This window comes from Platichthys flesus, chromosome 5 (assembly GCF_949316205.1).
Source record: "Platichthys flesus chromosome 5, fPlaFle2.1, whole genome shotgun sequence".
NCBI classification, from domain to species: Eukaryota; Metazoa; Chordata; class Actinopteri; order Pleuronectiformes; family Pleuronectidae; genus Platichthys; species Platichthys flesus.
Genome location: NC_084949.1, coordinates 28,006,947 through 28,033,278, shown reverse-complemented (window position 1 = coordinate 28,033,278; position 26,332 = coordinate 28,006,947). Strand labels below are relative to the sequence as shown.

The window sequence follows — 26,332 nt, the reverse complement described above, 5'->3', positions numbered from 1 at the left end:
ACACAACTCAACAGGAAGTCAGGGCATGAAGCTTCACAATAAAAGCATTTCATGTTACGAGAATGATTTAACTCAAACAGAACCAGCGGCGGAGTTACCATGGCAACTTTTTCTTTACAGTGTGAAACAGGTCAAAGGTCAGATGTGAGCAAGCACACACACATCTTATTAAATATCATTCACTAATCATTGTAAAGACTTTGTATTGTTAAAGTAATTTAATGTAAAGTTATATATAGTAAATGTGTTGTATGATAAATAAAATGTTAATATAAAGTAATTTCATGTAAATGATGATGACATCAGCTGAGCAGCGGAGGGCTTTTATTCTGAAGGCAATCAGAGGAAGTCTAACCTGTTTGTAACCGGGGCGGGACCCGCCCGACCTGGCATCACACCTGTGAACGCTTCAGATCACATCCAGACTCGGACCCTCCAGGATCCAGATCCAGACCCAGGACCCAGATCAGACCCAGGATCCAGCATCATGGCGGGCATCGCCTCCGCCCTGCAGCAGCGCCGGGACCTTGAGCAAGGCATCGGGACCCACGACCGGGCGGTGAAGTACCTGAACCAGGACTACGAGGCTCTGCGGCAGCAGTGCTTCGAGTCCGGACACTTGTTCCAGGACGAGTCGTTCCCGGCGCTGCCCTCGTCCCTGGGCTTCAAGGAGCTGGGGGCCGGATCCTACAAGACCCGGGGGGTGACCTGGAAGCGACCGACGGTCAGTTCCTCTCAAACTTTAACTGACTGCTTATTATTTATGATTAATTATTCAAACCTTCTTCTTCACCAGGTTTGTTCTTCACCAAGACTAGAGAAGTTCAAACGAATACATCAGTGACTGTAGAGTAAGAACTAGAAACTTTTCAAGAGATCGAATCAGAAATTCATCTGTTAACACCTGTTTCCTGTTTGAAGAGGATTCAGGTCACTTTACTGGATGATCAGGTTTACGAGAGAGAGAGAGAGAGAGAGAGAGAGAGAGAGAGAGAGAGAGAGAGAGAGAGAGAGAGAGAGAGAGAGAGAGAGAGAGAGAGAGAGAGAGAGAGAGAGAGAGAGAGAGAGGTTCTACAGTAAGGTCTGGTAAATTATACTGCTCCCCCCCATTGTTCACTGTCCATTAAAAACAATGCTGCACATGTGGAGACGAACATATAGTGAAACATGTAGATTTAATCATGTTAATAGGAAACATATATATTTAATCATGTTAATAGGAAACATATATATTTAATCATGTTAAACACAGGCTCCGCCCTGAGGACTGACTTCAGGACTTGAATCTCATTAATAAATATCTTTCAAGCTTTTTAAATAACCTTGAATCTCGTGATTTGTGTGAAGTATTATTTTTTCTTGAGAATGAAAACAGGGTAGGAGGTGTTTTCAGAGCTTCTGTCTGCAGGTTCCTGTCTCAGGTAAGACCAGCACCTCCAGGACACATCTTCATCAGCTGTTGTTTGTCTTTGCAGGAGCTGACCTCTGACCCCGAGTTCATCGTGTCCGGAGCGTCCAGGACCGACATCTGTCAGGGAGCTCTGGGTGAGGACGTGCATCTGATCTCAGTCTGTGACTCAGCATCTTAGTGACCACACCGTTTCAGAGACAGTTTGAAGGGTCGGGTTCAGGGGTCAGAGGTCATGTCACTGATGTCCTCACAGCTTCAGAAAGACACATGTGTGAGTGTGATGAGACTGAACCTGAATCTGGTGATTGACGATGAATGATTGGCTCTGAGTGATGTGTTCACTGTCATCAGGTGTGAGGTGCTCTGTGGTGTGAAGACCTGATTACAGATGTTCTCTAGACTTCATCAAACTACGAGTGGAGTCTCGTGAAAACTGGGACTGAAATGTCTGACTCTGCTCAATGCACCTGAACGCCTCTGACGGGGATGAATCACACGAAGCGTCTGCATCAGAGAGCTGGAAAATTCTGTGTGTGTGTGTGTGTGTGTGTGTGTGTGTGTGTGTGTGTGTGTGTGTGTGTGTGTGTGTGTGTGTGTGTGTGTGTGTGTGTGTGTGTGTGTGTGTGTGTGTGTGTGTGTGTGTGTGTGTGTGTGTGTGTGTGTGTGTGTGTGTGTGTGTGTGTGTGTGTGTGTGTGTGTGTGTGTGTACAGTTGCGGTCAGGGCGTGTTGTCGTGCCGACTGAAACTGTAAACAAGCGGACGTTTCTCCTCCAGGAGGGAAACCGTTACCATAGGAACACAGGAAACACCGTGCAGCCAATCCCTGAGGAGCTCACTGACTCCTCCCTTTGAACACTGATGGTGTGTTTCATGACTATCCGACATCTGAGCTCCAACAGTCAGCTCATAAACAGAAGAAACCAAACTCCCATGATCCTTTTCACTGCCTCTGTGTTCTGCCATAGCTTTAAGCCCCGCCCCCTGTCTGTGTGTCATCCAGGTGACTGCTGGCTGCTCGCCGCCATCGCCTCTCTGACTCTGAACCAGGAAGTTCTGGCTCGGGTCGTTCCACACGGGCAGAGCTTCCAGGAGGGGGAGTACGCTGGAATCTTCCACTTCCAGGTACATCAGTACACACCACTGTGAGAAATACCAGTACCAGGTTAAAGTACCAGCGCTCGGGTACAGATCGGGTGGTGGCTGACCCGTTCAGTGGTCGTTAGTACAACGACTCTGGAACCAGAACCTGACGAGTCCTGTTCTCTGTGTGTGTGTAGTTCTGGCAGTACGGAGACTGGGTGGACGTGGTGATCGATGACCGGCTGCCGGTGAAAGAGGACGAGCTGCTGTTCGTCCACTCGGCCGAGGGAAGGGAGTTCTGGAGCGCTCTGCTGGAGAAGGCCTACGCCAAGTGAGGAACTGACTGGAGATCAGCTGAGGTCTGGTCTGATGATTCTAATCAGATCCGGTCGGCTCCGGTCTGAATCTTTTTATAGTTTCATCATCATCACATTCACTCATACATACATCTGGTGGTTTCCCAGGAGACATCCTAGGGCCAGGTACTAGATACCTGGCCCACCTGAACTGTGTTCTTTCAACATGGAGGACAGGTTCTTCTCCCAGCTCCCTCCAGATGTCTGAACCCAGCAGACATGTAGGATGGCTTTAGGAAGCTCCTTCAAGAGCTCCTTCCATGACTCAGTGATGTCCCCAGTCCAGGTTAGATGTTCCCTCCTTTGACTGTTCACAGTCTGGGCCAAGCCACGCTTTCCCTTCCAGAGCAGATTGTTTGCCAGATCTTCTTTGTGGCAAACTGAAAGTTCCTCTCCATGAACTTTCTGAACTCCTCCCACACCCAAGTTCTTGCTTCCGCGACAGCAGAAGCCGCAACCCTCCTGGCCTCTTGGCACCTGTCTGCTGCTCCAGGAGACCTCCAGCCCTCTCTGCTGCTGGTTGTTTGCCTCGACAGACACCGACGATCTTTAGACCTCCAGCCTGCTGCTTATGGAATGGAGGCCCTGAACAGAGGTAGGAGTTCGGCGGGGGCCTCCATCAGATGTTCCCAGTGTATCCTCTCAACTCATTTTGGTTTCCCAGGTCTGCCTTGCAGCCTCTGATACAGTCACCACCAGGAGCTGATCAGCTGAGTGTGGTGAACAGGCCTCAGATGTGATTTATGATCCGACCACAGAGTCTTTCATAGATTGTTTGCCGAAGGTGTTCAGGTACCAAGTTCACGTATGAACCACCTTGTGAACGCCCCCCCTCCAGGTGACTCTGGTGGGTCCCTTTTCAAAGGGCCTTCTGAATCTGAGTTCCCCCCCTCCCACCTGGCATCCATCACCTTTAGCAGCTCCAGTCCCTCTCGTCTGGTCCAGAACCCGCTGTAGAACTGTATCTCAGTGGAGAGCTGTACGTCTCCCAGCAGCTCAGACCCTCTCCCAACAGGAAAGGTGACATTCCATGTCTGGAGAGCGAGTCTGAGATGTTAGCACCTTCAGGCTGTCGACCTCCTCAGGCTCTGAACACAATACAACTTCAGCCTCACCCACAAAAAACTGTGATGCAGGAGTGGTCACCTGTTCAGGTGTGAGTTGCCACATGTCGTCCAGCCTCCACCCTGCATTCTTCACATTTGATTATAGAGGGAGAGTCAGAGAGAACCACACCCATCTGCACACACACACACACACACAGAAACACAGACAAACAAACACAGACAAACAAACACAGACACACACACAGCAGTCGTCAGGTGTTGATGTGTGATGTCACTTCAGGGTGAACGGATGTTACGAGGCTCTGTCCGGAGGAGCGACCACCGAGGGCTTCGAGGATTTCACAGGAGGCATCGCTGAGGTCCACGACCTGAACAGACCAGATCCACATCTGTTCCACATCATCCAGAAGGCTCTGGACCGAGGCTCGCTGCTGGGCTGCTCCATCGACGTGAGGCCACTGCTGATGTGACACTGTGCAGACATGATGTGTGTTAAACAACATGTGATGAGGAAACATGGGACAGTGTGAAACACGAGAGTTTCCTACAGAGCAGAAGTTTATTCTAAATATTAATGTCAGAAAGTGTGTGTGTGTGTGTGTGTGTGTGTGTGTGTGTGTGTGTGTGTGTGTGTGTGTGTGTGTGTGTGTGTGTGTGTGTGTGTGTGTGTGTGTGTGTGTGTGTGTGTGTGTGTGTGTGTGTGTGTGTGTGTGTGTGTGTGTGTGTGTGTGTGTGTCTCATTTCTTTCAGATCACGAGTTCGTCCGACTCAGAGGCAGTTACCTCTCAGAAGCTGGTGAAAGGCCACGCCTACTCATTGACAGGTGCAGCTGAGGTGAGCGAGCACCCCCCACCTGTGTGTGTGTGTTTAATTTCCCATCAGCATTAGCAGCTTGAGTTCCTGTTGTTCAGATGAGACAGGACCTCACCTGTCGTCAGTTATCCAATCAACACTGACATGTCGTTAACATTTTGTTGTTTTTTGTTGGATCTGAATGTGACCTGAAAAGGGGCGGGGTTTCTTCTTCTTCTTTGTTTGGTTTAAAGGCGGCTGGTAACCAACGACCGTCAGAGGGCGGGGCTGCTGCTCGACTGTTTCTTTTCATGTGATGTGGGGACTTGATCATTTATATTGTGATGTTTTTGATGTTTTCTTTTTATCGCTGCTGTGTAAGGTGACCTCGAGTGCTCAGAAAGATGCCTGCAAATAAAATATTTAAATATTAATATCCAATCACATCACTGTGGTCTGCTCTGTGTGTGATGGGCTGCAGGTGGAGTACCGTGGAGACAAGGAGAAGCTGATCCGGGTCAGGAATCCCTGGGGTCAAGTGGAGTGGACCGGAGCCTGGAGTGATGAGTAGGTCCACACTGAAGTACTGCAACATACTACATGAATACTACACTGAAGTACTGCAACTGTGACATACTACATTAATACAACAACGTGAAGTACTGCAACTGTAACATACTACATTAATACAACAACGTGAAGTACTGCAACTGTAACATACTACATTAATACAACAACGTGAAGTACTGCAACTGCAACATTCTACATGAATAGCACCTGAATGAATCGTGGAGTCACCTGACCCGGGTCAATCACACCTGCAGCTCCTTGTGTCCCCTGGCCCCTCCCCTCCCTGTTGTCCTGAGCTGAAGACTGATCCTCTACTAACGCCTCAGATCACTGACTCGTTACTCTGCTGCCTCCTGGTGGCTGAGACTCACATTTCAGCTGCTTGTATTTGACAGAACGGGAGGGGACCACGGTGTTCAGCTGCATTATGGGAACTGTAGTTTCACATGGTGTCCTTGAACCCTCTTGTCTTTGTCTAACTGCTCTCCCCTCCGACAGTTCGATGAATTGGCGTTACATCAGTGACGAGGACAGAGAGCGGCTGAGTCATCGCTCAGAGGACGGAGAGTTCTGGTAAACGATTTCTCTGTTTTCCTACAAACCACCTGAATGTTGTCACCAGGTTCTGTGAACGAGGAGAAACCTGGTGCTCTGTGTTGCAGGATGTCCTTCACCGACTTCCTGCGACATTACTCCCGGGTGGAGATCTGTAACCTGACGCCTGACGCTCTGAGTGACGAGGGCGTCTCCAAGTGGGCCCTGTCCAAGTTCGAGGGCAGCTGGAGGAGAGGCTCCACCGCTGGAGGCTGCAGGAACTTCCCTGGTGAGTGATCCTGTCAGAATAAGAGCAGGTCACAAAAGAATCATCTAACAACATCCTGCAGGTCCTGCCACATGTTTCTCTAAAGATCTTCTGACCTTCTGACCCTTTTCTCTGGGACCACAGACACCTTTTGGACGAACCCTCAGTTTGTCATCAAGCTGGACGAGGAGGACGACGACCCTGAGGACGGCGAGGCTGGCTGCAGCTTTGTGGTCGGGCTGATCCAGAAGAACCGCAGATGCAAGAGGAAGATGGGAGAGGACATGCACACGATCGGATTTGCCATCTACGAGGTGAAGACACATTTCTGGATGATTGACAGATCTGCGCAATGACTCAGTTTGGCCTCAAGGAGAAATTCTGATTCAGAAACAAAGCTGGTTGGACCAGCTCTGAGTGAACTGGGCACAGTGAGAGAGGAAGTGGAGCAGGTTCCCAGTTTGCAGTCAGGAAACAGTTTAACCAGCAGAAGCAGCAGCCACAGCTTCTGACAGGTGATTGGTTGTCACCTCTTGTTTCACACCTGTTGAGTGTGAGCAGGAGCCAATGAAAGAAAAGCAGGAAGCTCGGAAGGTGTCAGATACAAGCAGAAGCAGACGTGAGGTCACTTCTGGACTCGGAGGTTCATGTGTGTGAATGTCTGCTTCTTGTGTTTCAGGTTCCTGACGAGGTACTGATCATCTGACACACCCTTCTTCTTCTTCTTCCCCTTCTGAGTCGGTTCCTCGGCTGCATCCTTTTATTGTCTGTGAACTGTTCTGTGACGTGAAGCTGCCTCCTTGTGTCCGTCAGTTCTCTGGTCAGAGGACCGTGCACCTCAACAAGAACTTCTTCCTGCGTCACGCCTCCGCCGCTCGCTCAGAAACCTTCATCAACCTGCGAGAAGTCTGCAGCCGCTTCTGTCTGCCGCCCGGAGAGTATCTGATCATCCCGTCCACGTTCGATGCCAACCTCAACGGAGACTTCCACGTCCGGGTCTTCTCTGAGAAACAGGCCGAGTTTCAGTAGGTCTCCCGGGGCGGGGGGGGGGGGGGGGTGGGGGTGTTAGAGGACCTGCAGACGCTGAGTTAATCTGTGGCTGTTTGTCTTCCTGCAGAGAGTTGGACGACCCCATCGAGTCCAGAGTGAAGAAGGTGAGACAGGTTTTGAGTGTCAGTAAAAACAAAACAAAACAACAAACATCAAAATGAGGAAACACACAGCTCATTAAGATTCTTCCTGAAAAAGAATCTTTGTGTTTCCAGCTTCTCAAATGTCGAGATTTTACATGTTTCTGAACAACAAATGACACAAATGTTGTGTCATCACACGATGGTCTCAACGTCTGCCCCTTGTGTCTTCAGGTGGAGCTGGACGAGGACGATGTGGACAATCGGTTCAGAAGTCTATTCGGACAGCTGGCGGGGGAGGTGAGCTGCTGATGATCGTGTTGTCTCAGATCAGGTTGTTTGACATGTACGTGACGAAGCGTCTCTCCGCCACAGGACTGTGAGATCAGCGCCTTCGAGCTGATGAAGATCCTCAACAAAGTGGTGACCAAACGTAAGACTGAGCCTCAGACCCGGGTTGTCTCCGTCCACGGTGAAATAACCGGCGGTGTGTTTGTGTCCGACAGGTTCTGACATCCAGACCAGCGGCTTCAGCATCACGACGTGTCGCAACATGGTCAACCTGCTGGACGTATCCTTCCACCGCAGGACACGGCTCCTCACACGGGATTCAATTCAGTTTTACATTTAATTTCAGTTCACTGCTCAGCCATGAGGAAACAAACCAGAACAAGAAGCTAAGAAGAACAATTATCTTCAAGAAAGACAAACTACAAAGTTCTTCATGTCAGTGACTTAGAAGTGTTATTAAAACGATTAGGAGCCGGGACAGAAAGCAGTCGTGATGTTGAGTGTTCAGCTCGCAGTGAGGCAGCAACGAGCCCATTGGCAGATGCACAGCATATATAAATATAAACTTATGATATAGATTATATTTGTATATTTATTTGTATAAATATTACTTAAACACCTAATACATGACAGAGACAGACCGTGAAACTGATAAACATGAACTCACTGTTCAGGTGTCAGATGTCGTTTTTTGAATCCACCACCAGGGGGAGTTAGATATAAACAGAGTCGAGTTCTAACTCTCAAAATGTCCGTAACAATCTACGCTTCGCTTCCTGAACGTCTGCTGCAGAAAGACGGCAGCGGGAAACTGGGGCTGGTCGAGTTCAAAATTCTGTGGACAAAGATCGAAAACTTTCTGGTGAGTTGTGTGTTGACCTTTGACCTCAGTGAGATGACATGTCCCGTTAACCCGCCTATCGTCCTGTGACAGTCCATCTACAGAGAGAAGGACGTGGACCAGACGGGGACCATAAGCTCCACAGAGATGAGACTGGCTGTGGAGGAAGCAGGTAGAGAAGCTGATGGTTCCTGTTTCATCCGCCACGTGGTAGAAGCTTAGTTCAGGTCTGAAAGAAGCTTTAAAAAAGATCTTGAATCAAATAAGTTTTAGTCTTGCAGATAACATGAAGCTTGAACAGGAAGTAGAGACTGTAGGAGAAGCTGTTAACCTTCAGAGAATCACATGATCCAGTCGTGTGATTCACATACATGACCTCTGACCCTCTGTGCTCTTCAGGGTTCAGTCTGAATAATCCTCTTCATCAGGTCCTCGTGGCTCGGTACAGTGAACAAGACCTCACCATCGACTTCGACAACTTCGTCAGCTGCTTGGTTCGTCTGGAGACCATGTTCGGTGGGTCCTCACATACCACTCTGTCCTCACACCGTCCTCCTGAACCACACTGTCCTCACTAACCACTCTGTCCTCACACCGTCCTCCTGAGCCACACTGTCCTCACTAACCAAACCATTCACACGTTCTCACCCCGTCCTCCTGAACCCAGTGTCGTCACTAACATCACTGTCCTCCTGAAGATCACTGTCCTCACTAACCACACCATTCACACATCCTCACTAACCACACTGTCCTCACTAACCACCCTGTCCTCACTAACCACTCTGTCCTCACTAACCACTCTGTCCTCACACTGTCCTCACTACCCACAACGTCCTCACACGTCCTCACTAACCACTCTGTCCTCGCTAACCACACAGTCCTCACACTGTCCTCACTAACCACAACGTCCTCACTAACATCTCTGTCCTCACATACCACCCTGTCCTCACGAACCATGATTGTGATTTCAATGTTTTCTCTCAGACACGTTCCACGAGTTGGACAGAGACAACTCAGGAACCATCGAGCTGAGCATGTTGGAGGTGAGAACCTTCTGTGTTTTTATTCACAGGTCACATGAGTGATTAGAACAATAAGTGAGTTGTGCCATTGTGTTTTTCTGCAGTGGCTGAACGTGTCCATGCTCTGAGGAACCCGGACCCGTCTGATTCAGATCAGGACGTTCAGACCTAATCTGACGTTTGATCACGTTTTAATGAGAAACTGTAATGAGCTGGTTGAAGGATTAATAATCATGAATTCAGAATAAAGAGAATTTAAAAACAGAATCTGTGGTTTTATTTCTTTTAAAACAAAGAAGTTCAAATCAATGAAATGTCCATTTAAATGCTGAAGCTGTTGTCCAATGAGAAGGAGACAGTTGCGCCTGTGGGCTGGTGTTAAATCCTCCAGCAGGAGGCGCTGTGACCTCATGTCCCTTCTCTCCAAGACGTCATCGCTGTGTTTTCTGTCGGGCAAACTCCTCCGCCCACCTCAGCGCCTCTGTGATGTCACTGCTACTTCCTGTTCCCTTTGCAACCACTGCTGTGCCACCAGCAGTCCCCCCGAGCTGACGGCACACCGCCAGCGCCCAATCAGAGGCCGGGAGAGAGTTTGCATCCTGTGGGAAGAACCAAGCCAATTAGAAGCTTTAAAGCCCCCCCCCCCCCCCCCCCCGGTTGAAGCTGACTTGGGGTTAATGCAGCTAGGTGTTGTCACCAGTCATTCAAACGGACACAGAGGAAGAGAATGTTTCGGACAGTTACCTTTGGAACCTGACAGGCACAGAGAACCTTCCCAGAATGCCTCTGGTGAGCGAGCAGCATCACGAAGCTGAGAGGAGCGAGGGCGCTCACCTGGTTCACCGTCTTCATCACAACCTGGAACAGGTGGAAGTCAGTCATTTTCCTTTTATGATTTCTCCATTTCCTTTGGATTTATATATTTTTCTGAATCACAGCAACTGATATTCATTACAGAGCAACCAATCAGCACAGTGCTGTCTGGGAGGCGGAGCTACAGGAACATCAGGTTCTCACCGACAGGGAGTCCGTGTCCAACGTGTCCACCAGCAGAACCTTCCTGCCGTGCTTCTCCAGCAGAGCCTGAGCATTACCTGCAGCCTGAGCAAAGCATGATGGGAAAACACTCAGATCAGCATAATACGATCCCCATCCTGTGGTTGTACACCGCTACCAGCCATGACCTATGACCTCTCAAATACAATCTTCATTTTGTACCAGATCTGTAGGACTTCCCTCTCACGCCGGGTTCACACCGGGCGCCGAAGCGCCGCTGTTATCAGCCTGCAGTAAAAAAGGCATTTCATATTTTTTTTCAAGCATATACTTACTTGTTGCTCCAAAATGAACTGCATCAGCGTCCCAACATGTGTCCTCCTTGGTGTTGTCTTTATACAACATGTTCCGAGGATCATACAACTCACTGCACTTCTCCACTTCAATTATTAATTTAATATCAAAAAAAAAATCGGGGGTCGAGGGTAAATTATGTATTCTCCACTCAAGCCTATGTGGAGAATACGTAGCCCCCCCTCTCTCTCTCTTTTTATCATTATGACTGCTTGTGTGGCTGTAGTGGATGGGCAGAGGGGGACATTTAATAATGTGGTCGGTAAAAGTGGTAAAATTAAAACTCCAGGACAACAGAGGGTGAATACAAAGTATGGGATGCATATTTGATAATTTATATCATATAAAATATGACGTCAATATCGTTTAAAATAGTTTTTCAGTGTGTTTCCTGTCGCGATACGCTCGCGTCAAGCAGAAAAAATAGACTCGATGCCGAAACGATCGCTTCACGGCGCGAGGCAGCCGCGGCACAACGCAGTGCTTCAGCCTCCGGTGTGTTCAGCACATCGATTTAACATGGGAGTGGATGGGAGCCAGAGGATTGGCGCTTCGGCGTCGCTTCCGTGGTGTGAACCCGGCGTCAGACAGTGTTATTGTTGGGGACAACAGATCATCAGTTAAACAGCTCAGGAGTGAAAGTTCACCTCTCTGGTCTCCAGCTTCCTGACGGCCGTGTTGCTGCTCCTCTGCAGAGCTCGGAGGCGGAGCTGCAGTTCTCTGCGCTGCCACTGGGGAATGGGGGTGGTATCTACAGTCTACAGACAGAGACAGCTCGGGGTCAAACAGAAAGTCAGTTTCTCTGCACTGTCACTCTTCTTCTAACTTCTTACAGTTTCTTCTTCTCGTCTTTCCTGGAATGTGGTTTGGAATCAGATTATTTGGACTTTCTGAATGCAGCCTACAGTCTCACAGGGCGTATTGCATTCTGGGTAAGATACCTACATCAGAGAGGACGCCAATCTCCTTTGCGAAGCGCTGGGCGGAGTCGAAGCTGCAGTGGGCGGAGTCTGTCAGTCTGGCTGCCAGAGAGTCCACTTCCTCAGACAACACCTGACCCGCCTCCCGAGCCTGCACACAACCAGTTTATCATTTATTCACACTTTTATTTTTATAAACATCAGGAGGAGACAGGATGTGATGTCACCGACCCGTGTCGCTTCCTGTCCCGTCACAGCGATGATGCGACTGATTCCTTTGACCATCTGTCTCTCGGAGACAATCACCAGATCCTCGATAGCTCCGGTCTTAAGCAGGTGACTGAACAGAGACAGGAAGCAGCGGGACACGTTCACACTTCCTGTCAATGTTTCACAGCTTTCAAAATAAGAGTCCTGTGTGTTGTTGAGTACATGCAATAAGTGTGTTTCAGTCATACGTTCCACAGCAGAGCTCCACAGACGTCTGTCTGTCTGTCCCATTGGCCAACAGCTCAGAAACCGGGACTGCCACCGCCACCACACGGACAGGGTCAGGATACACCTGAGACAGGAAGTTACAGACGGTCAGAGCACCTACAGAGAGAAGGACCTGGTCCAATGAGGGACTGACGTTCACCTCGTCCACTGTCCTCAGTCCCCTGATGCTCCTGGCGCTCTGCAGAGGAACCTCCTGGCTGTACACGTTCTGATTGGCTGCGACGATGTCGTTAACACATTTTTCTACCTGCTGCAGCTGAGAGACGCTCAGAGAACCCTGAGGTAGAGACGTTAGAACCATCAGAGACAGAGAGACAGACAGAGGGACAGACAGAGGGACAGACAGAGGGACAGACAGACAGAGGGACAAGCAGAGAGAGACAGACAGAGGGACAGACAGAGGGACAGACAGACGGACAGAGGGACGGACAGACAGAGAGACAGACAGAGGGACGGGCAGAGGGACAGACGGACAGAGGGACAGGCCGACAGAGGGACAGACAGAGGGGCGGACGGGCAGAGGGACAAGCAGAGAGAGACAGACAGAGGGACGGACAGACAGAGGGACAGACAGAGGGGCGGACGGGCAGAGGGACAGACAGAGGGACAGACAGAGGGACAGACAGTGTTTGACCTTGGCAGTGAAGTCGAAGCGGAGTCGATCAGCTGACACGTGAGAACCTCTCTGATGAACTGAAAGACCAAGAACTGTCTTCAGAGCAAAGTTCAGCAGGTGAGTGGCCGTGTGTCTCACCATGCACGCCAGCCGGTGTCCCTGAACACAGACAGACAAACATCTCCAACAAGTTTCACATGCACTCCATCTGATCAGTGAACGTCACTGAGGACATGTCCAGGGTCTACTTCCTGTCTACCTGATTCAGGTGTAAGTGGAGCTGGTCTCCGGTCTGCAGGAGCTCAGGGGCGGTCACCTGATGGACCACGTACCCCCCCGCCACGGCCACGTGCTCCACAGGAAACAGCACGTCCTAAGAGACAGGAAACACCTGGGGTCATGCCTCATCTGGACACTTACCCACAATGCCCTTCGTTTGTGGGTGGTCCGCTCACCTGCAGGCCATCCCGTGTGAAGTAGCCCTGGTCATGTGACTGCCCCCCCTGCTCAGAGTAGAAACACGTCTGGTCCAGGATGACGCCGCAGCGCTGACCCTTGGTGACCTCTGACACCAGAGTCCGACCGTCGTACAGCGCCAGGACCGTCGCACTGCATGGTGGGAAAACTGCGAGGAGAGGAGATGGTTACCTGGAGCGAGCGGGGGGGTGAGGCCTGTGCAGGGTGACTCACCGTATAGTTCCTCTTCCTGTCGGTACCGGTGCTTCAGGCTGTCGTCGGTGTGGGGGACGGGGAGACGCTGCAGCGCCGCCAGGCTGACCACGTCCAGCGTCACGTGGGACCGGTCACCTGACCGCAGCTCGGACGCCACCTGCAGTACAGACAGGGCCCCGATGACATCATCACTCACCTGACAGCCCACTACAGGTGAGATCAGGTCCGGGTTTTCACAATAAAAGCCCCCTGTCTGCTTCACAGAAGGTAATGCAGCTGGTCCTCGATTTGAGTCTGGAGTGAATATGTTTATGATAGGGTCTGGTTTCCATAGTAACCTTAAGGTTTCCTGCAACGAGTCGATCGAGCTCCTGACGGTCGACCCGCACCCCCCTCTCCTCCAACATCAGGTCCACCAGGTCCAGTGGGAAGCCCAGATCCCTGTGTAGAGACCAGACCACCGGGGCTGAGAGAGAGAGAGAGAGAGAGAGAGAGAGAGAGAGAGAGAGAGAGTGTGTGAGTGAGTGTGAGTGAGTGAGTGAGAGGGGGGGAGAGAGAGTGTGAGTGAGTGAGAGAGAAAGAGAGAGAGGGGGGAGAGAGAGTGAGGGGGGGTAGAGAGAGAGTGAGAGTGAGTGAGTGAGTGAGTGAGTGAGTGAGTGAGTGAGTGAGTGAGAGAGAGAGAGAGTGTGAGTGAGTGAGTGAGTGAGTGAGTGAGAGGGGGGGTAGAGAGAGGGAGAGAGAGTGTGAGTGAGTGTGAGAGAAAGAGAGAGAGGGGTGAGAGAGAGAGTGAGGGGGGGTAGAGAGAGAGTGAGAGAGTGAGTGAGTGAGAGAGAGAGGGGGTAGAGCGAGAGGGGGGGAGAGAGAGAGAGAGTGAGGGGGGGTAGAGAGAGAGTGAGAGAGTAGGAGAGAGTTTGAGAGACCCCTCTGCTTTACTGTGTTCGTTGGGATTAAAACTTTGTTTCAAGATCTTTGTGACCACAGTTATCACGGTTATCAGTATTCTTGCAGTATTATTTAAATGTGATGCACAAACTATAGTGATTTCATTATATATTTACATAATATATACTTTCAATACAAATTGTTAATATTTTCATTATTTATCGAAGGTCTTGTTGCATTAAGCGCAGATCCCAAACATCCCAATCAGGACACGAGGACATTCTGAAACCTGGGAGTCGTGGTGCGTTGGGGGGGGGGGGGGACTGACCAGGGAAGACTCCATGTTTTTGGTCCATTTTGTTGAGTGTGCGGTGGATCAGCCGGCTGCCCTGCTGCAGAGACGACAGGAAGTGAGCCTCATTCTCGTTAATGATGTCCATGATCTGAAGGGAGAACACCAGCTGTCAATCAGAAGCTGCTGTTACACGCAGCTGACGTCATTTCCTCAGAGAAACTGACACATGTCAGGGAACACGTGAACACGTGACTCACCCGGTCGACCTCCGTGTGGAGCTCAGGATACACGTCGCCCTGCGGACGAGGGGGGGGGGGGGGGGGGGGATTAGTGACGTTCCCACAGGTGACTTTATGTTTTTATATTTTTAAGTGATCACGTGACATGAGGCGACTTCCTGAAAGTGCTTCTCGTGAGACGTGTCAGAGCGATTAAAGGTGATTCACCAGGGTGTGGGTCACCACAGGGACCAGGCTGGCCAGCGCACCTGGAGGAGCCTGAAGGACCTCCACACAGAAACGGACCGCTCTGCGTAAGATCCTCCTCAGCACCAACCTCATACACAAAAACACAAATACACAAAATACACAAAGTGCTCGTGTCGCGCTGTGGAAACTGACAGCTGATTGGTGGAAGACTCACTCGGCTCCGGACATGCCTGGATGAATGCCGTCTGCAATGCAGACTGAGAGAGTGCGGATGTGATCGGCCACCACCCTGTAGGCCATGTCCACCTTCCCCTGGTCTGCTGCACCCGTCAGGCCGCGGTACGCCCCGACCTTTGACCTCTGAGGACAGACAGATTGATATTGATATATTAACACAACCAACATTCAAACTATAACCCTGAGAACAGACTTCACACCTCCTGGTGAATCCTGGATAATGTGCAGGTGGACCGGGTTCAGCTGACTACCTGGTGGATGGCGTGGAGCAGGGGGGTGAAGAGGTCGGTGTCGTAGTTGGATCTTTTCCCCTGCAGGACGCTCACCAGTCTCTCCAGACCCATACCAGTGTCCACACTGAACCGAGGCAGCAGACGAAGACTGTGGTCCGTCTCCCTGAAGACACACACCAGGTTTAATGTAGGTGTGTGTAAGCTTTGAGTGAGTGTGTGTGTGAGTGAGTGTGTGGGTACCTGTTGTACTGAATGAAGACCAGGTTCCAGATCTCCACCACGTCAGGACTGTCAGCGTTGACCAGCTGGGCGGCGTCTCGTCCCCCACCGTGGTCGTAGTGGATCTCGGTGCAGGGGCCACAGGGGCCCGACTCGCCCATCTCCCAGAAGTTCTCCTTGAGGCCGAATGGCAGGAGTCGACTGGGGGGGACCCTGAGGAGAAGACATCATCACTGACCTTCAGTCTGATCTAGAACCAGAGCCTGACCCTGAACCCTTCAGTGTGAGTCTCGTACCCGACGTCCAACCAGATCTGTCGAGTCTCCTCATCAGCAGATAAACCCGACGCAGCATCTCCAGCAAAGTAAGACACGTAGAGTCTGTCTGCAGGTATCCCATAATGCTCCGTGAGGAGGTTCCACGCCATCGAGCACGCCTCCTCCTGAAAACACACACAACTCACTGTGAGGCTGGACAGGTTCCCCCCCCTCCAAACAGGAAGTGACCCCTGACCTTGAAGTAGTCTCCAAACGACCAGTTTCCCAGCATCTCGAAGAAGGTGTGGTGATACAGGTCCCGGCCCACGTCCTCCAGGTCGTTGTGCTTGCCTCCGGCTCGGACGCACTTCTGGCTGTTGACCACCCGGCGGTACGAGGCCATCGCACTGCGGGGGTCCACCGTACCCAGGAAGACGGGCTTGAACTGAGCAGAGGAAGAACAGCATGAATGAAGAACCAGCAAAGAAGAGTATCACACCCCTGTGTGTCCTGGGAGGTGGTGTGGTAGTTCTACTCTTGTTGGAGGTTGAGATCAGAGGATGCTCCTCCTTGTTAAGATCTATTGGACATAGTGATTTCTGAATATGGGCTATAATAATAAAATGTGATTTATAGACAACTCAAACAATCAGCTGCTGGATCAATAAGGATGCTGACAGTTAACAATGTGATGGAACTCTGATCAGATGTCAGATTAATGGATCCTCATGTGGTCATCCATCACACACGAGGATCCATCACCTGAAGAAAATATGGATTCAGGTCAATTGTGTGAAAATGAAGTTCAACAACAGAAACATTTATTATTCTATCATTAAACAGTTCAACAGGTTAATGATCAACGTGGTTATGAGCTCTCACTAGTACGTTTATTTATAATTGTTTAAAACTAGTGAAAACTACTAGTTTCATTCACACAATAAAGATCAAGTGTTCTCATTGGTTGCACGTGAGATCCATCGACTCTTATTTTGAAATCGCTAGCCGTCAGCTGTTAGCTATCCGGGCCGCACCGGTGACTGGACCCAGACCTGGTTCATGCCGGCGTTGACGAACAGCAGGCTGGGGTCTCCCCTGGGCCGGACCGGGGAGGACGGGACCAGCAGGTGTCCGTGTCTCTGCCGGAAGAACTCCAGGAAGGTGCTCCGGACCCGGGCAGCGGGCAGCTCCGGAGCACAGCCGCTGGAGGAGCGAGCTGAGCCGGCAGAGAGGAGGCCCAGCGGCCGGTCGAGCTGCCGGAGCCTCCGGAGCCCGAACCTGAACATCTGGACCCGGATTGGGATCTCACTGACGGACCCGGTCTGACCCTGAATCCCGTCGAACCGCCCTCCACAGGTTGTAATGATGCGCATGCGCACTATCACCGTCTTTTCTTCTGTTAATGAGGACGATGACAGTGAGAACTTCAGCGCCCCCTATTGTTCAGAGAGCACAGTCCTCCACGTACTGACTGGTATTGTGAACTAACATAACATAACATAACATAACATAACATAACATAACATAATTATATATATAATATACCATGACCTAATATAATATAGTATGACATGACACAATAAAATATAATATAATATTATAATATAAAATGATATGATCTGTCCCCCGTCCAGTGAATTGTTGGGTTGAATTTGATTGGTTGAATAATTTTGTTAAACATGTGAGCAGATCTTTCAGTGAAGAGCTTTACCACAGACTGTGATCTAGTTTCATTCTTAACCATATATGTCTTAAACTTCTCAGTTCTATCATCGTACATGAAAATGTGATCAATTGTTATTTTGTCTTCGCTCTGAATCTTTTAAACAGAATCTTTGTGTCCTCACGTTAAATGTCATATTTCCGGAGCTTCGCTCGGTCCTTGAACGTGTCGGCGGCCTCCCGCTCATCAGGTGTGATTGCCGGCACCTGTCGGTCCAGAGGAGCCGGTACCGAGCGGAGCGGCGAGCAGGAGGGATGCAGAAAGGGCTGAAGAAGTACTTCGTCAACATGGACGAGTTCCTGTCCAGTGTGGGACTCTACCGCAAGATGGTGGCGCGAGACGCGTCCAGCCTGTTCAGGGCCGTGTCCGAGCAGGTGAGCTAAAGCTAACGAGCTAGCAGCTTCAGGAGGGCGGGGTCAGCAGCTCAGCTAAAGCTAACAAGCTAGCAGCATCATGAGGGCGGGGTCAGCAGCTCAGCTAAAGCTAACAGGCTAGCAGCTTCAGGAGGGCGGGGTCAGCAGCTCAGCTAAAGCTAACAGGCTAGCAGCTTCATGAGGGCGGGGTCAGCTAACAGTTTCATGAGGGCGAGGTCAGCAGCTCAGCTAAAGCTAATAAGCTAGCAGCATCATGAGGGCGGGGTCAGCAGCTCAGCTAAAGCTAACAAGCTAGCAGCATCATGAGGGCGGGGTCAGCAGCTCAGCTAAAGCTAATAAGCTAGCAGCTTCAGGAGGGCGGGGTCAGCAGGTGAGCTAAAGCTAACAGCTCGGGGGGGAGGAGTCAGTTGTTACACACAGTTTTTGTCACCGGGAGCAACAACTGACTGTTGTTACCATGGAAACTGATGGAGGACTTACTCCATCACTGAGTTAAAGAAGAAAATAAAACTCTGAAGTTAAAGTACTTTACTTAATACTTTACTAAAGTATGATGTGTCTGTGTGTGTAGTTGTATTACTCTCAGAACTACCATCAGAAGATCCGTCAGGACTGTGCCGACTTCATGAGAACGAACAGATTCAACTTTGAGCCGGTGAGTTGTCATGTGACCTGTGCGTTGCCATGGCGGTGGAGGCTCAGGTGTGTTCTTCTTCTTCTCTCAGTTTGTTGAAGGTTCCTTCGAGAAATATCTGGAGCGCCTGGAGGACCCGAAGGTGAGCTGCCGTGACCTTTGACCTTTGTGTTATGAGTGTGAACAGGTGTGTGGGTAACGGAGGGTGTGTTCTCAGGAGACCGTGGGTCAGGTGGAGATCAAGGCTCTGTCTCAGCTGTACAGGTGAGGAACCCAGGAGCATCACATGTTCTCTGCTGGACTGATGTCACCAGACTTCACTGTGTGTGTCTGTGTCTGTCTGTGTGTGTGTGTCTGTGTGTAGGCGTTGTTTCCTGATCTATCGATACCCGGGGAAACCAGCCACAGTGATCTCAGAGGACGACTTTGTGGACAAGGTGACATCACCTGACCGGGGGGGTAGAACATGTCTTTGGTTTTCCAGTCCTCTGATTGGTCCGATTAGTTTGACTGTTTCTGAAGTTCCGGTGCTGACTGTCAATCATCTGTGTTGCCTAGGTGATGCTGTGCTGCTCCATCAATGGTCACTATGACATCGTTTACACCAGGAGTTACCCCGCCTCCGCCGCGCTGTGCCAGGGTGAGTGCTGATCAGGGGTTGTCCCTTCAGTGTGTGTGTCTGTGTGATTGATGTTGTGTGTGTGTCTGTGTGTAGCTGTGCTGTACGAGCTGCTCTACACTCAGGTGTTTGGGGTGGAGGAGGTGGAGCTCTGTCAGGCTATGGAGGCCTCCCGGGTCGGAGGTCGCTGCTACAGGAACAGCTCATCAATGTGTAGTGATGTTGATATCGGCTACGACACACCTGAGGACCGAGGACAAAGGTACACACACACACACACACACACACACACACACACACACACAATACAGAACACAAGCTGCACCTGTGTAATACAGCCACAGTCAGGTGCGTTTGTTTCGTCTGCAGGGAGGAAGTGGAGTCGGCTGGAGCTACTGAGGAGAGACACCGAAGTGGGACAGATGACACAAAGGTCAGGGGGTCAAAACATCTGAGTCAGTTGGTGTGTGTGTGTGTGTGTTTGTGTCAGCTGTGTTTAGTTGTTGTGGTGATTTTGTTTTTCAGTCTCCTGCAGATGCTCCTCCGTCCAGACTCTCTCTTCCTTATAAGGTCATGAAGTCTCTGGACGGAGACGTGTACAGAAACCTGGAGTTTGACGTGTGGCAGGACACCTGCAAAGGTAACACACACACACACACGTGACAAACACACACATCATACACTGACAACCTTTTTATACATGTAAAGAAGAAGGTTGGATTCAGAGCAGCTCTAGTCTCATTACATCATCGTGACCTTTGACCACAGGAATCGAACCAGTTCCTCCGTTATGTCCGTGGCACAGCGGAACGGTGGGTTTTCGATTCCGCTCCCATGTTAACAGATGAGTCCTGCCTTCTCAGGGCAAACGCTATGTAAGATAATAGTGGAGCAGGCAGTAGACGATCCGCTACACAACCTCGACAGATACACAACTCGACAGTAGCACCTCATCACTGCTGGTGTGTGAGTTCTCACTAAAGGTGAAGCTGATTTTTAATGCTGTGATATTAGATTCAAAGTAAGACAATGAAAAGACTTCATCTGCTAGAATTGAAATATTAGAACTCAAGTGAATAATTCCTGTGACACGATGTGGTGAAAGCCAATCAGGGTTGAGAATGGAACTTACCCAGCGGAGGTTGTGGCTCCGCCCTGAGGGAGCGGCTGGTCAGGTGGCTGGTCCTCCTCCGTGAAGCAGCAGGTGACCTTCAGACGCAGCTCTTGGAGGATACAGTGAAATCCTTCATGCTGTGTTTCACTCACACAAGATGACGTAGGTTTCCACAGCAGCTACAAAGCAGCAGCTGCAGCCACTTCAGTCGACCTCATCTCAGGAGAGTTGTGGGTCCAACACAAATAACACAAAGATCCTGTGGACTTAGTGTGAGGCAACAATCGCTTTGTGCCAAGTGTGAACAAATCACCTTGAGGTGCTCTTAAGATAACTTGTTAACAGGGACAGTAGTCTAAGGTCACTGACCTTTGACCTCTAACCACCAAAGTCGATTCAGTTCATTTTTCAACTGAACGTTTTGAACCAACTTATCGAGTTCTCAAGAACTAAAGAAACAGAATGAAAACATGCCCCTTCAGGCCACTAGGTGTCACTGGTGCTGAGACATAAAAACAACATTCATACTGTGGACGTATGAGGAGGTGATCATGTGACTCACTCTTATGCTGATTGGTCGTCTACATCCTAATTGATTATCTCAGTAATCAGATTGCATCCAGCTGAATGATGCTGTAGTAATCAGATTACTGCGCTGTGTGACTGACAGAGATGCAGAAGACGGATTATATGGTGTTCGCTGGTAGGCAGTACTTCCTGGGAGACAAGTGTCAGGTGACAGCACACACACACACACTGTGATGAAATGAAGCTTCATGTGTCATTAGCATCAAGTCTGTGAAATCATGTTGTCACCAGTGTGTGTGTGTGTGTGTGTGTGTGTGTGTGTGTGTGTGTGTGTGTGTGTGTGTGTGTGTGTGTGTGTGTGTGTGTGTGTGTGTGTGTGTGTGTGTGTGTGTGTGTGTGTGTGTGTGTGTGTGTGTGTGTGTGTGTGTGTGTGTGTGTGTGTTGTTTCAGGTGCGTCTGGAGCCAAAGGGGAAATACTATAACGCCTTCATCCAGGAAGTAGGAACCCACTCGTCAGCCGTCACCGTGTTCATCGAGGAGCTGGGAGAGAAGTAATGAAACATTTAATCTGACGACTCTTCCACATTAATCTGAACCAAGCATCAGGTGTGAAGCTGACTCCAGACCAGCAGACGTCAGATGGTTGTGATGTGTCTCTGTCTTAGACACCTGGTTCCTCTGACGGATCTGAAACCAGTGAATCCAGTTCCTGCCTGGAATGTTGCTGCTCCAACTAGAAAAGGAGATCTGGGTAAGCTTAGGTTATTCTATGACCTCTGACCTCTTGCAACCCCCCCCTGACCCTATGGCCTCGTGCAGACTTGGACTCTCGTGGTCAGCGTCATCATCGTCACCGTTACTTCAGGAAGTCTCGGGGCAGCAGTGGAATGAAGGGGGCCGAGCTCATGATAGCCCCCGCCCCTTTGTACGGAGGCCCCGCCCCATCCAGCCTGCCCCCTCGCTTCCAGCCGGCAGGTCACCCCCGCCCACCCCCTCCTCCCTCAACTGGAACCATGACCTATGATCCCTACGCCCCCCCACACCACCACCACCACCACCCTACAGTCAGAGCTCCTCGCTACGGAGCGTCCAGGTGGGAACTGACACTTGTAGAACTTGTGTAGTTGATCACATTCACACCTGCTGAGACACAGGTTGACCTCAGGTGTGAAGACATGTGACGCATGTTGAAGGAGGCGTTACCGATGAATTACTCTTGATACTGATGACTTCCTGTGTGTGTGTGTGTGTCTCTGTGTGTGTGTGTGTGTGTCATGGATTGTGGTCAGAAGCTCCACCCGTTTCCTCAACCGTCACCTGATTGGCCCACAGCTGACCTATTACCACCCTGGAAGACGATATTACCACGACTATGAGAACTACGCCTTCAGGTCCCGGTAAATGATGTCATCACCTTGCCACAGTCCCACCAACCATGTGTGTGGTTGGTGTTCACCACGATGACCTGTCTCTGAAATATGATCTGCTTTGAATCCAAAGGGACGGTGCACATTATTTAATATGAGCACAATGTTCCAGAGCCTCTTAGACTCATTTTCATCTGCAGTCTCAGACAGGTTGATAAACAGAGACAAAGAAACTAGACTATTCCAGATGATGACATGTGTAATCATCACATAAATATAATACAACACCTCCATGTAGAGCCGTGACTGTGCCCCCCCCAGTGGTCGATCACATGTCTCACTGTGTTCAGTCGTAGCCGTCGTCAGCTGGTTGCTGCTATCAATAAAGATTGTCAGTTTGGTTACCCTGCGGAGACGGGGGAGGAGCCAGGCGATCTGGACTCGGCCATCACGTACTACCAGCTGGACGACGCCAGCGACGCCGTCTTCCCGCCGCTGCCGGTGAGAGAAGCACATGACCACGCAGACATGTGACCATGCGTTTCCGTTTGGATTCACTCTGACTCCTCCCACAGGGCACTGCTCCTCCCCCTCCACCTGGCTCCACCTATCGAGTTCAGAGAGCCTCTGGACACCACCCCCCTTCACATCGACCTGCAAACACCCCAGTGTGCTCCTCAGAGGACGAACAGGAGGACACGAGCACCGCTGAGGACCAGGGTGAGGACCACACGGGACTCTGACTCTGTCTCCGTCTCTTTGTCCCCTGACGCTTTGTCTCTTTGTCTCTCAGCTGAGTTCTCAGAGGATTTCATCTTCAGTGCTCAGGGTGAGTCTTGTTAAAGTAGCTTCATCCTGTGAAATAAGTATTTATCTGGGGAACAGAGAGTTTCCAGATTGACCTTGTGACCCCCCCCCCCCCCCCCCCCCCGGGACTCGAACACTGACCACAGTGACTCTCCACTGTTGTGTGGTGCACACTCTCCTTCAAGGGACGGATAAGGGAAGTTTAGATCAAGGTCTGGTTGGTTCAGTTGATCTCTAACTCACCCAGAACATCTCCACCTCTCCAGACTCCTCCTGTCCCCACATCACTCAGCTTCCTGTCAGTAATTCCAGTACTCACCTCAGATGTGTCTGTGGCTTCCTCAGCTGTTGATTGTGACTTTGGTTTCAGATCAGAACTACCAGACGTCCGGTGGTTACACAACTGCTGAGGCCTCCAACAATCAGGTAACAGCTTTAACAACCAATCACTTCACAGAATCTGTAGAGACACAAGAGAGGCAGTCTGTCAGAGGACATGCTTCTGACGTGAGGGACAGACGGAGGACACGGAACAGGACATGCTAACAACATGATAACATGTCATAATGATCATGTGATCAGTGATGTCACTAAGCTTCAGAAAGCTTTTACCTTTTCTCTTGTTGTGAAAGGATGGACAGGAAGGAGGATGTGCTGACTCTCCCCCGAGACCAGACATGAATTACAACTACACACAGCAGGTACACACAGACACACACACACACACAGCAGGTACACACACACACACACACACACACACACACATAGCAGGTACAAATGTTCTCTGTTTGTATTTATACCCGTGGTAGGACCTTCAGCGGGTTGAGGGGACAGAAAGATGGTAAAACCATAATAATTGTGACGCCAGCTACACTCACTGGGTTTGTGTGTTACAGGTAGTGAAGCCTTTAGCTGTCGTTGGCTCTTCACCCTCCTCTTCCTCATCCTCACCCTCTTCTCCATCATCGCATGTTCCTGCAGCTGCTCACCTGCCGCCAACTGCACACACACAGACACGCTCAGGTGTCCACCCACACACACACACAGCAGGTACACACACACACAGGCATTTTACAGAGACCCTCCGTGTGGATCTGTTTTGTTTACATTCTGGAGACAATGTTAACACAAACAAACCTGCTTCCTCAGATAATTGACATCAGAACGTGTTTAAAATGATCTTTTCCGCTTCAGCCTCCATGTCAATCCCAGCTTCTTCTCCGTGGTTGGTTAATGAGCTAGGTGAGCCTCTCTGCACCGTGGTGGCTCCGCCCCCTTACTCCTACGACCCTAATGGCAGCGATTTACCCCGAGGTCAGAGGTCAACCATCCTAACTGTCACACACCCACACTGACCTGCTGCTGTCACTCATGTTACTGTGTGTGTGTGTGTGTGCGTGTGCGTGCAGACTGCAGAATTCTTCAGTATTACTTCAACTTGGGCGTCCAGGTGAGTTCCTGTGACACTCTTATCTTTAAATATTTAAAATAATGATATATTATAATATTAAATTACTCCCCCCCCCCCGCCCCAGTGGTACTGGCAGCAGCAGACGACGTTCTCCTCCCCCTCTCCTGAGAACCACTACACCTACCAACCCTACCCCCCCTACCTGAGCCAGGAGCCGCTGCACGGTAAGACTCGTCTCTGATTGGTCCAGGTCTCACAGGTGACCTCATCACCTGACCTCAGGACAGACGTGATCATCAGAACAATAACATCAATCAGAAATGTGACCTGAACTGGGAACAGGAAGTACAGCTGGTGTAGTAGTTCCCAGGAAATGGAAGCTCCACTTCCTGTTAAGTATCAGACTTCCTCTTCTTCTACCCCCAGCTGCCTCCCATCAGCCCCCCTCCTCCTACCCAGAATCCTCCAGGGCAGGAGATGGACAGACGGACGGACACGGCGGTGGTCAGTGATGACAGATCAGCTGATACAACATGATTGAATTGTGCATTGTTTGATTTGTTTCCCCCCCTCCCCACAGGCTCCTCCCCATCGATGGAAGGCTCCACCTCCTCCATCGGCCCTACTCCTCCAGGCTCCGCCCCCTCTGCTGCTCATCTGTACCAGGAGCAAACGCCTCTCCCCCCTCCCCCTATGCTACACCTGCCATATGAAGCCCCGCCCATCACCACCTACCTGCCCTCTGCTCCTCACCCTGCCCATCCTCAGCCAACCCACCTCCCCCATCACTCCTCCTACCACTGCCTCCCACCATCAGTCCAGTGGGGAACGCTCCAGACTGGAGGCCACAACTCACGGGTTTATTGCCCCGCCCCTAACCCAGCCCACTTGGTTGCTTACATTACAGCCCCATCCCCCCACCACACAGCGACACACTACATCCCCCCCACCGTGTGAGTGAGATGCACATCCTGCTGAAACATACCTCAAGAGTTAGCATGAAGCTAACTCGTTCCTGTTGGCAGGAAAAGTTAAAGAGGATATGATATATGAAAAATAATTAGGACAAATCTTTATTCTTTCCGTATTTTTTTCGTAAAAAACCCTCGATACTTCCAGTATTGAGGTATTTCTGTTCTCACTTTAGCGTGTTAGCTTCACATTGAAAGTTGTGAAAGAGTTCTGCACATGTTAGTTTGTTGCCAAAAAAACTTTATTTACAAATCTCCGACACAAATAACTTCCTGCTCCGAACGTTGAAGTCGAGAGCGACAGTTGTTGGTACGATTACCTGAGAAGAACTGAGTTGTTAGTTTGTCGGTCAGTTAATTGAGTTTCAGTCGGCCAATCGGTGAGAGGGGGCGGGGCATGGTCAGTCCCTGTTTATTGATGAGGGATGTATTTATGTTGATGTTTTGTTCAAACTGCCGATGGTGATAAGTTGTTTCTGGGAGAATAAAGTTTGTTTCACAAGCAGACGACAGTTTGTTTCATCAGTGACAAAGATCACATGATCACAGGTGTCACATGATCAGGACCGTCCTCCTGAACCAGTCATCTGTTTGTGTAAATAAAGACGACGACTCGTTTCCTCTTCCTTTAGAATATCTCAGATAGGAACGCTGCCATCTTGTGGTGATGGAGTTACGAGCTGACTACAGGACTAACTTCATGAAGAACCAGTTCCACGGGAGGTTCAACCAGTACGTTAACTCCATTCATGTTTAACTAACTCTGTAGAAGCACCGCCCCCTAGACTCATTCTGACATCATTCATCATCTTTGG

The 26,332-nt window shown here is 50.2% G+C and overlaps 3 protein-coding genes across 4 annotated transcripts; 2 read left to right on the top strand and 1 right to left on the bottom strand.

Moving 5' to 3' along the window:
• The first annotated feature begins 374 nt into the window (after positions 1 to 374).
• capn2l (calpain 2, (m/II) large subunit, like) lies at positions 375 to 9,629 on the top strand. The gene is made up of 21 exons (XM_062388269.1): positions 375 to 724; positions 1,476 to 1,545; positions 2,412 to 2,533; positions 2,689 to 2,822; positions 4,195 to 4,363; positions 4,665 to 4,748; positions 5,188 to 5,273; positions 5,775 to 5,849; positions 5,939 to 6,099; positions 6,223 to 6,392; positions 6,758 to 6,769; positions 6,892 to 7,103; positions 7,196 to 7,232; positions 7,443 to 7,508; positions 7,584 to 7,641; positions 7,715 to 7,779; positions 8,293 to 8,361; positions 8,434 to 8,512; positions 8,740 to 8,856; positions 9,325 to 9,383; positions 9,467 to 9,629. Exons 1-21 carry the CDS (start codon positions 488 to 490, stop codon positions 9,488 to 9,490), a joined length of 2,106 nt encoding a protein of 701 aa, XP_062244253.1. The 5' UTR covers positions 375 to 487; the 3' UTR covers positions 9,491 to 9,629.
• On the bottom strand, positions 9,617 to 17,354 carry aars2 (alanyl-tRNA synthetase 2, mitochondrial (putative)). The gene is made up of 22 exons (XM_062388221.1): positions 17,022 to 17,354; positions 16,226 to 16,414; positions 16,009 to 16,154; positions 15,734 to 15,925; positions 15,512 to 15,656; positions 15,238 to 15,383; positions 15,042 to 15,150; positions 14,853 to 14,891; positions 14,629 to 14,743; positions 13,757 to 13,884; positions 13,437 to 13,575; positions 13,202 to 13,371; positions 13,006 to 13,119; positions 12,765 to 12,905; positions 12,270 to 12,407; positions 12,091 to 12,194; positions 11,864 to 11,972; positions 11,658 to 11,783; positions 11,360 to 11,470; positions 10,380 to 10,463; positions 10,107 to 10,220; positions 9,617 to 9,961 (listed from the first exon to the last, which is right to left on the bottom strand). Exons 1-22 carry the CDS (start codon positions 17,340 to 17,342, stop codon positions 9,794 to 9,796), a joined length of 3,048 nt encoding a protein of 1,015 aa, XP_062244205.1. The 5' UTR covers positions 17,343 to 17,354; the 3' UTR covers positions 9,617 to 9,793.
• Positions 17,355 to 17,838: 484 nt separating this feature from the next.
• Positions 17,839 to 25,992, top strand: alg13 (ALG13 UDP-N-acetylglucosaminyltransferase subunit). Of its 2 annotated transcripts, none has more exons than XM_062388236.1 (25): positions 17,839 to 18,066; positions 18,638 to 18,721; positions 18,792 to 18,842; positions 18,918 to 18,964; positions 19,065 to 19,137; positions 19,259 to 19,340; positions 19,416 to 19,581; positions 19,689 to 19,752; positions 19,845 to 19,959; positions 21,104 to 21,168; positions 21,412 to 21,512; positions 21,627 to 21,712; positions 21,781 to 22,054; positions 22,254 to 22,358; positions 22,679 to 22,829; positions 22,904 to 23,048; positions 23,122 to 23,157; positions 23,506 to 23,561; positions 23,768 to 23,836; positions 24,032 to 24,185; positions 24,330 to 24,449; positions 24,545 to 24,585; positions 24,671 to 24,770; positions 24,973 to 25,050; positions 25,127 to 25,992. In XM_062388236.1, exons 1-25 carry the CDS (start codon positions 17,947 to 17,949, stop codon positions 25,501 to 25,503), a joined length of 2,760 nt encoding a protein of 919 aa, XP_062244220.1. In that variant the 5' UTR covers positions 17,839 to 17,946; the 3' UTR covers positions 25,504 to 25,992. The 2 variants fall into 2 exon arrangements, with proteins under 2 accessions (XP_062244220.1, XP_062244219.1); XM_062388235.1 differs by having other exon boundaries at positions 22,251 to 22,358.
• Positions 25,993 to 26,332: the final 340 nt, after the last annotated feature.

Bases quoted from the DNA above. Each gene is read 5' to 3' on its own strand.
- capn2l (XM_062388269.1), top strand. From the start codon at position 488: ATGGCGGGCATCGCCTCCGCCCTGCAGCAGCGCCGGGACCTTGAGCAA. The intron at 2,534-2,688 runs GTACATCAGTAC...GTGTGTGTGTAG, and splicing joins CTGGAATCTTCCACTTCCAG to TTCTGGCAGTACGGAGACTG. The intron at 7,642-7,714 runs GTAAGACTGAGC...TGTGTCCGACAG, and splicing joins CAACAAAGTGGTGACCAAAC to GTTCTGACATCCAGACCAGC.
- aars2 (XM_062388221.1), bottom strand. From the start codon at position 17,342: ATGCGCATCATTACAACCTGTGGAGGGCGGTTCGACGGGATTCAGGGT. The intron at 13,372-13,436 runs GTGAGTCACCCT...CTCTCCTCGCAG, and splicing joins ACAGGAAGAGGAACTATACG to TTTTCCCACCATGCAGTGCG. The intron at 12,195-12,269 runs GTGAACGTCAGT...TTCCTGTCTCAG, and splicing joins GACTGAGGACAGTGGACGAG to GTGTATCCTGACCCTGTCCG.
- alg13 (XM_062388235.1), top strand. From the start codon at position 17,947: ATGCAGAAAGGGCTGAAGAAGTACTTCGTCAACATGGACGAGTTCCTG. The intron at 18,843-18,917 runs GTGAGCTGCCGT...GTGTGTTCTCAG, and splicing joins AGCGCCTGGAGGACCCGAAG to GAGACCGTGGGTCAGGTGGA. The intron at 21,169-21,411 runs GTGACAGCACAC...GTGTTGTTTCAG, and splicing joins TCCTGGGAGACAAGTGTCAG to GTGCGTCTGGAGCCAAAGGG.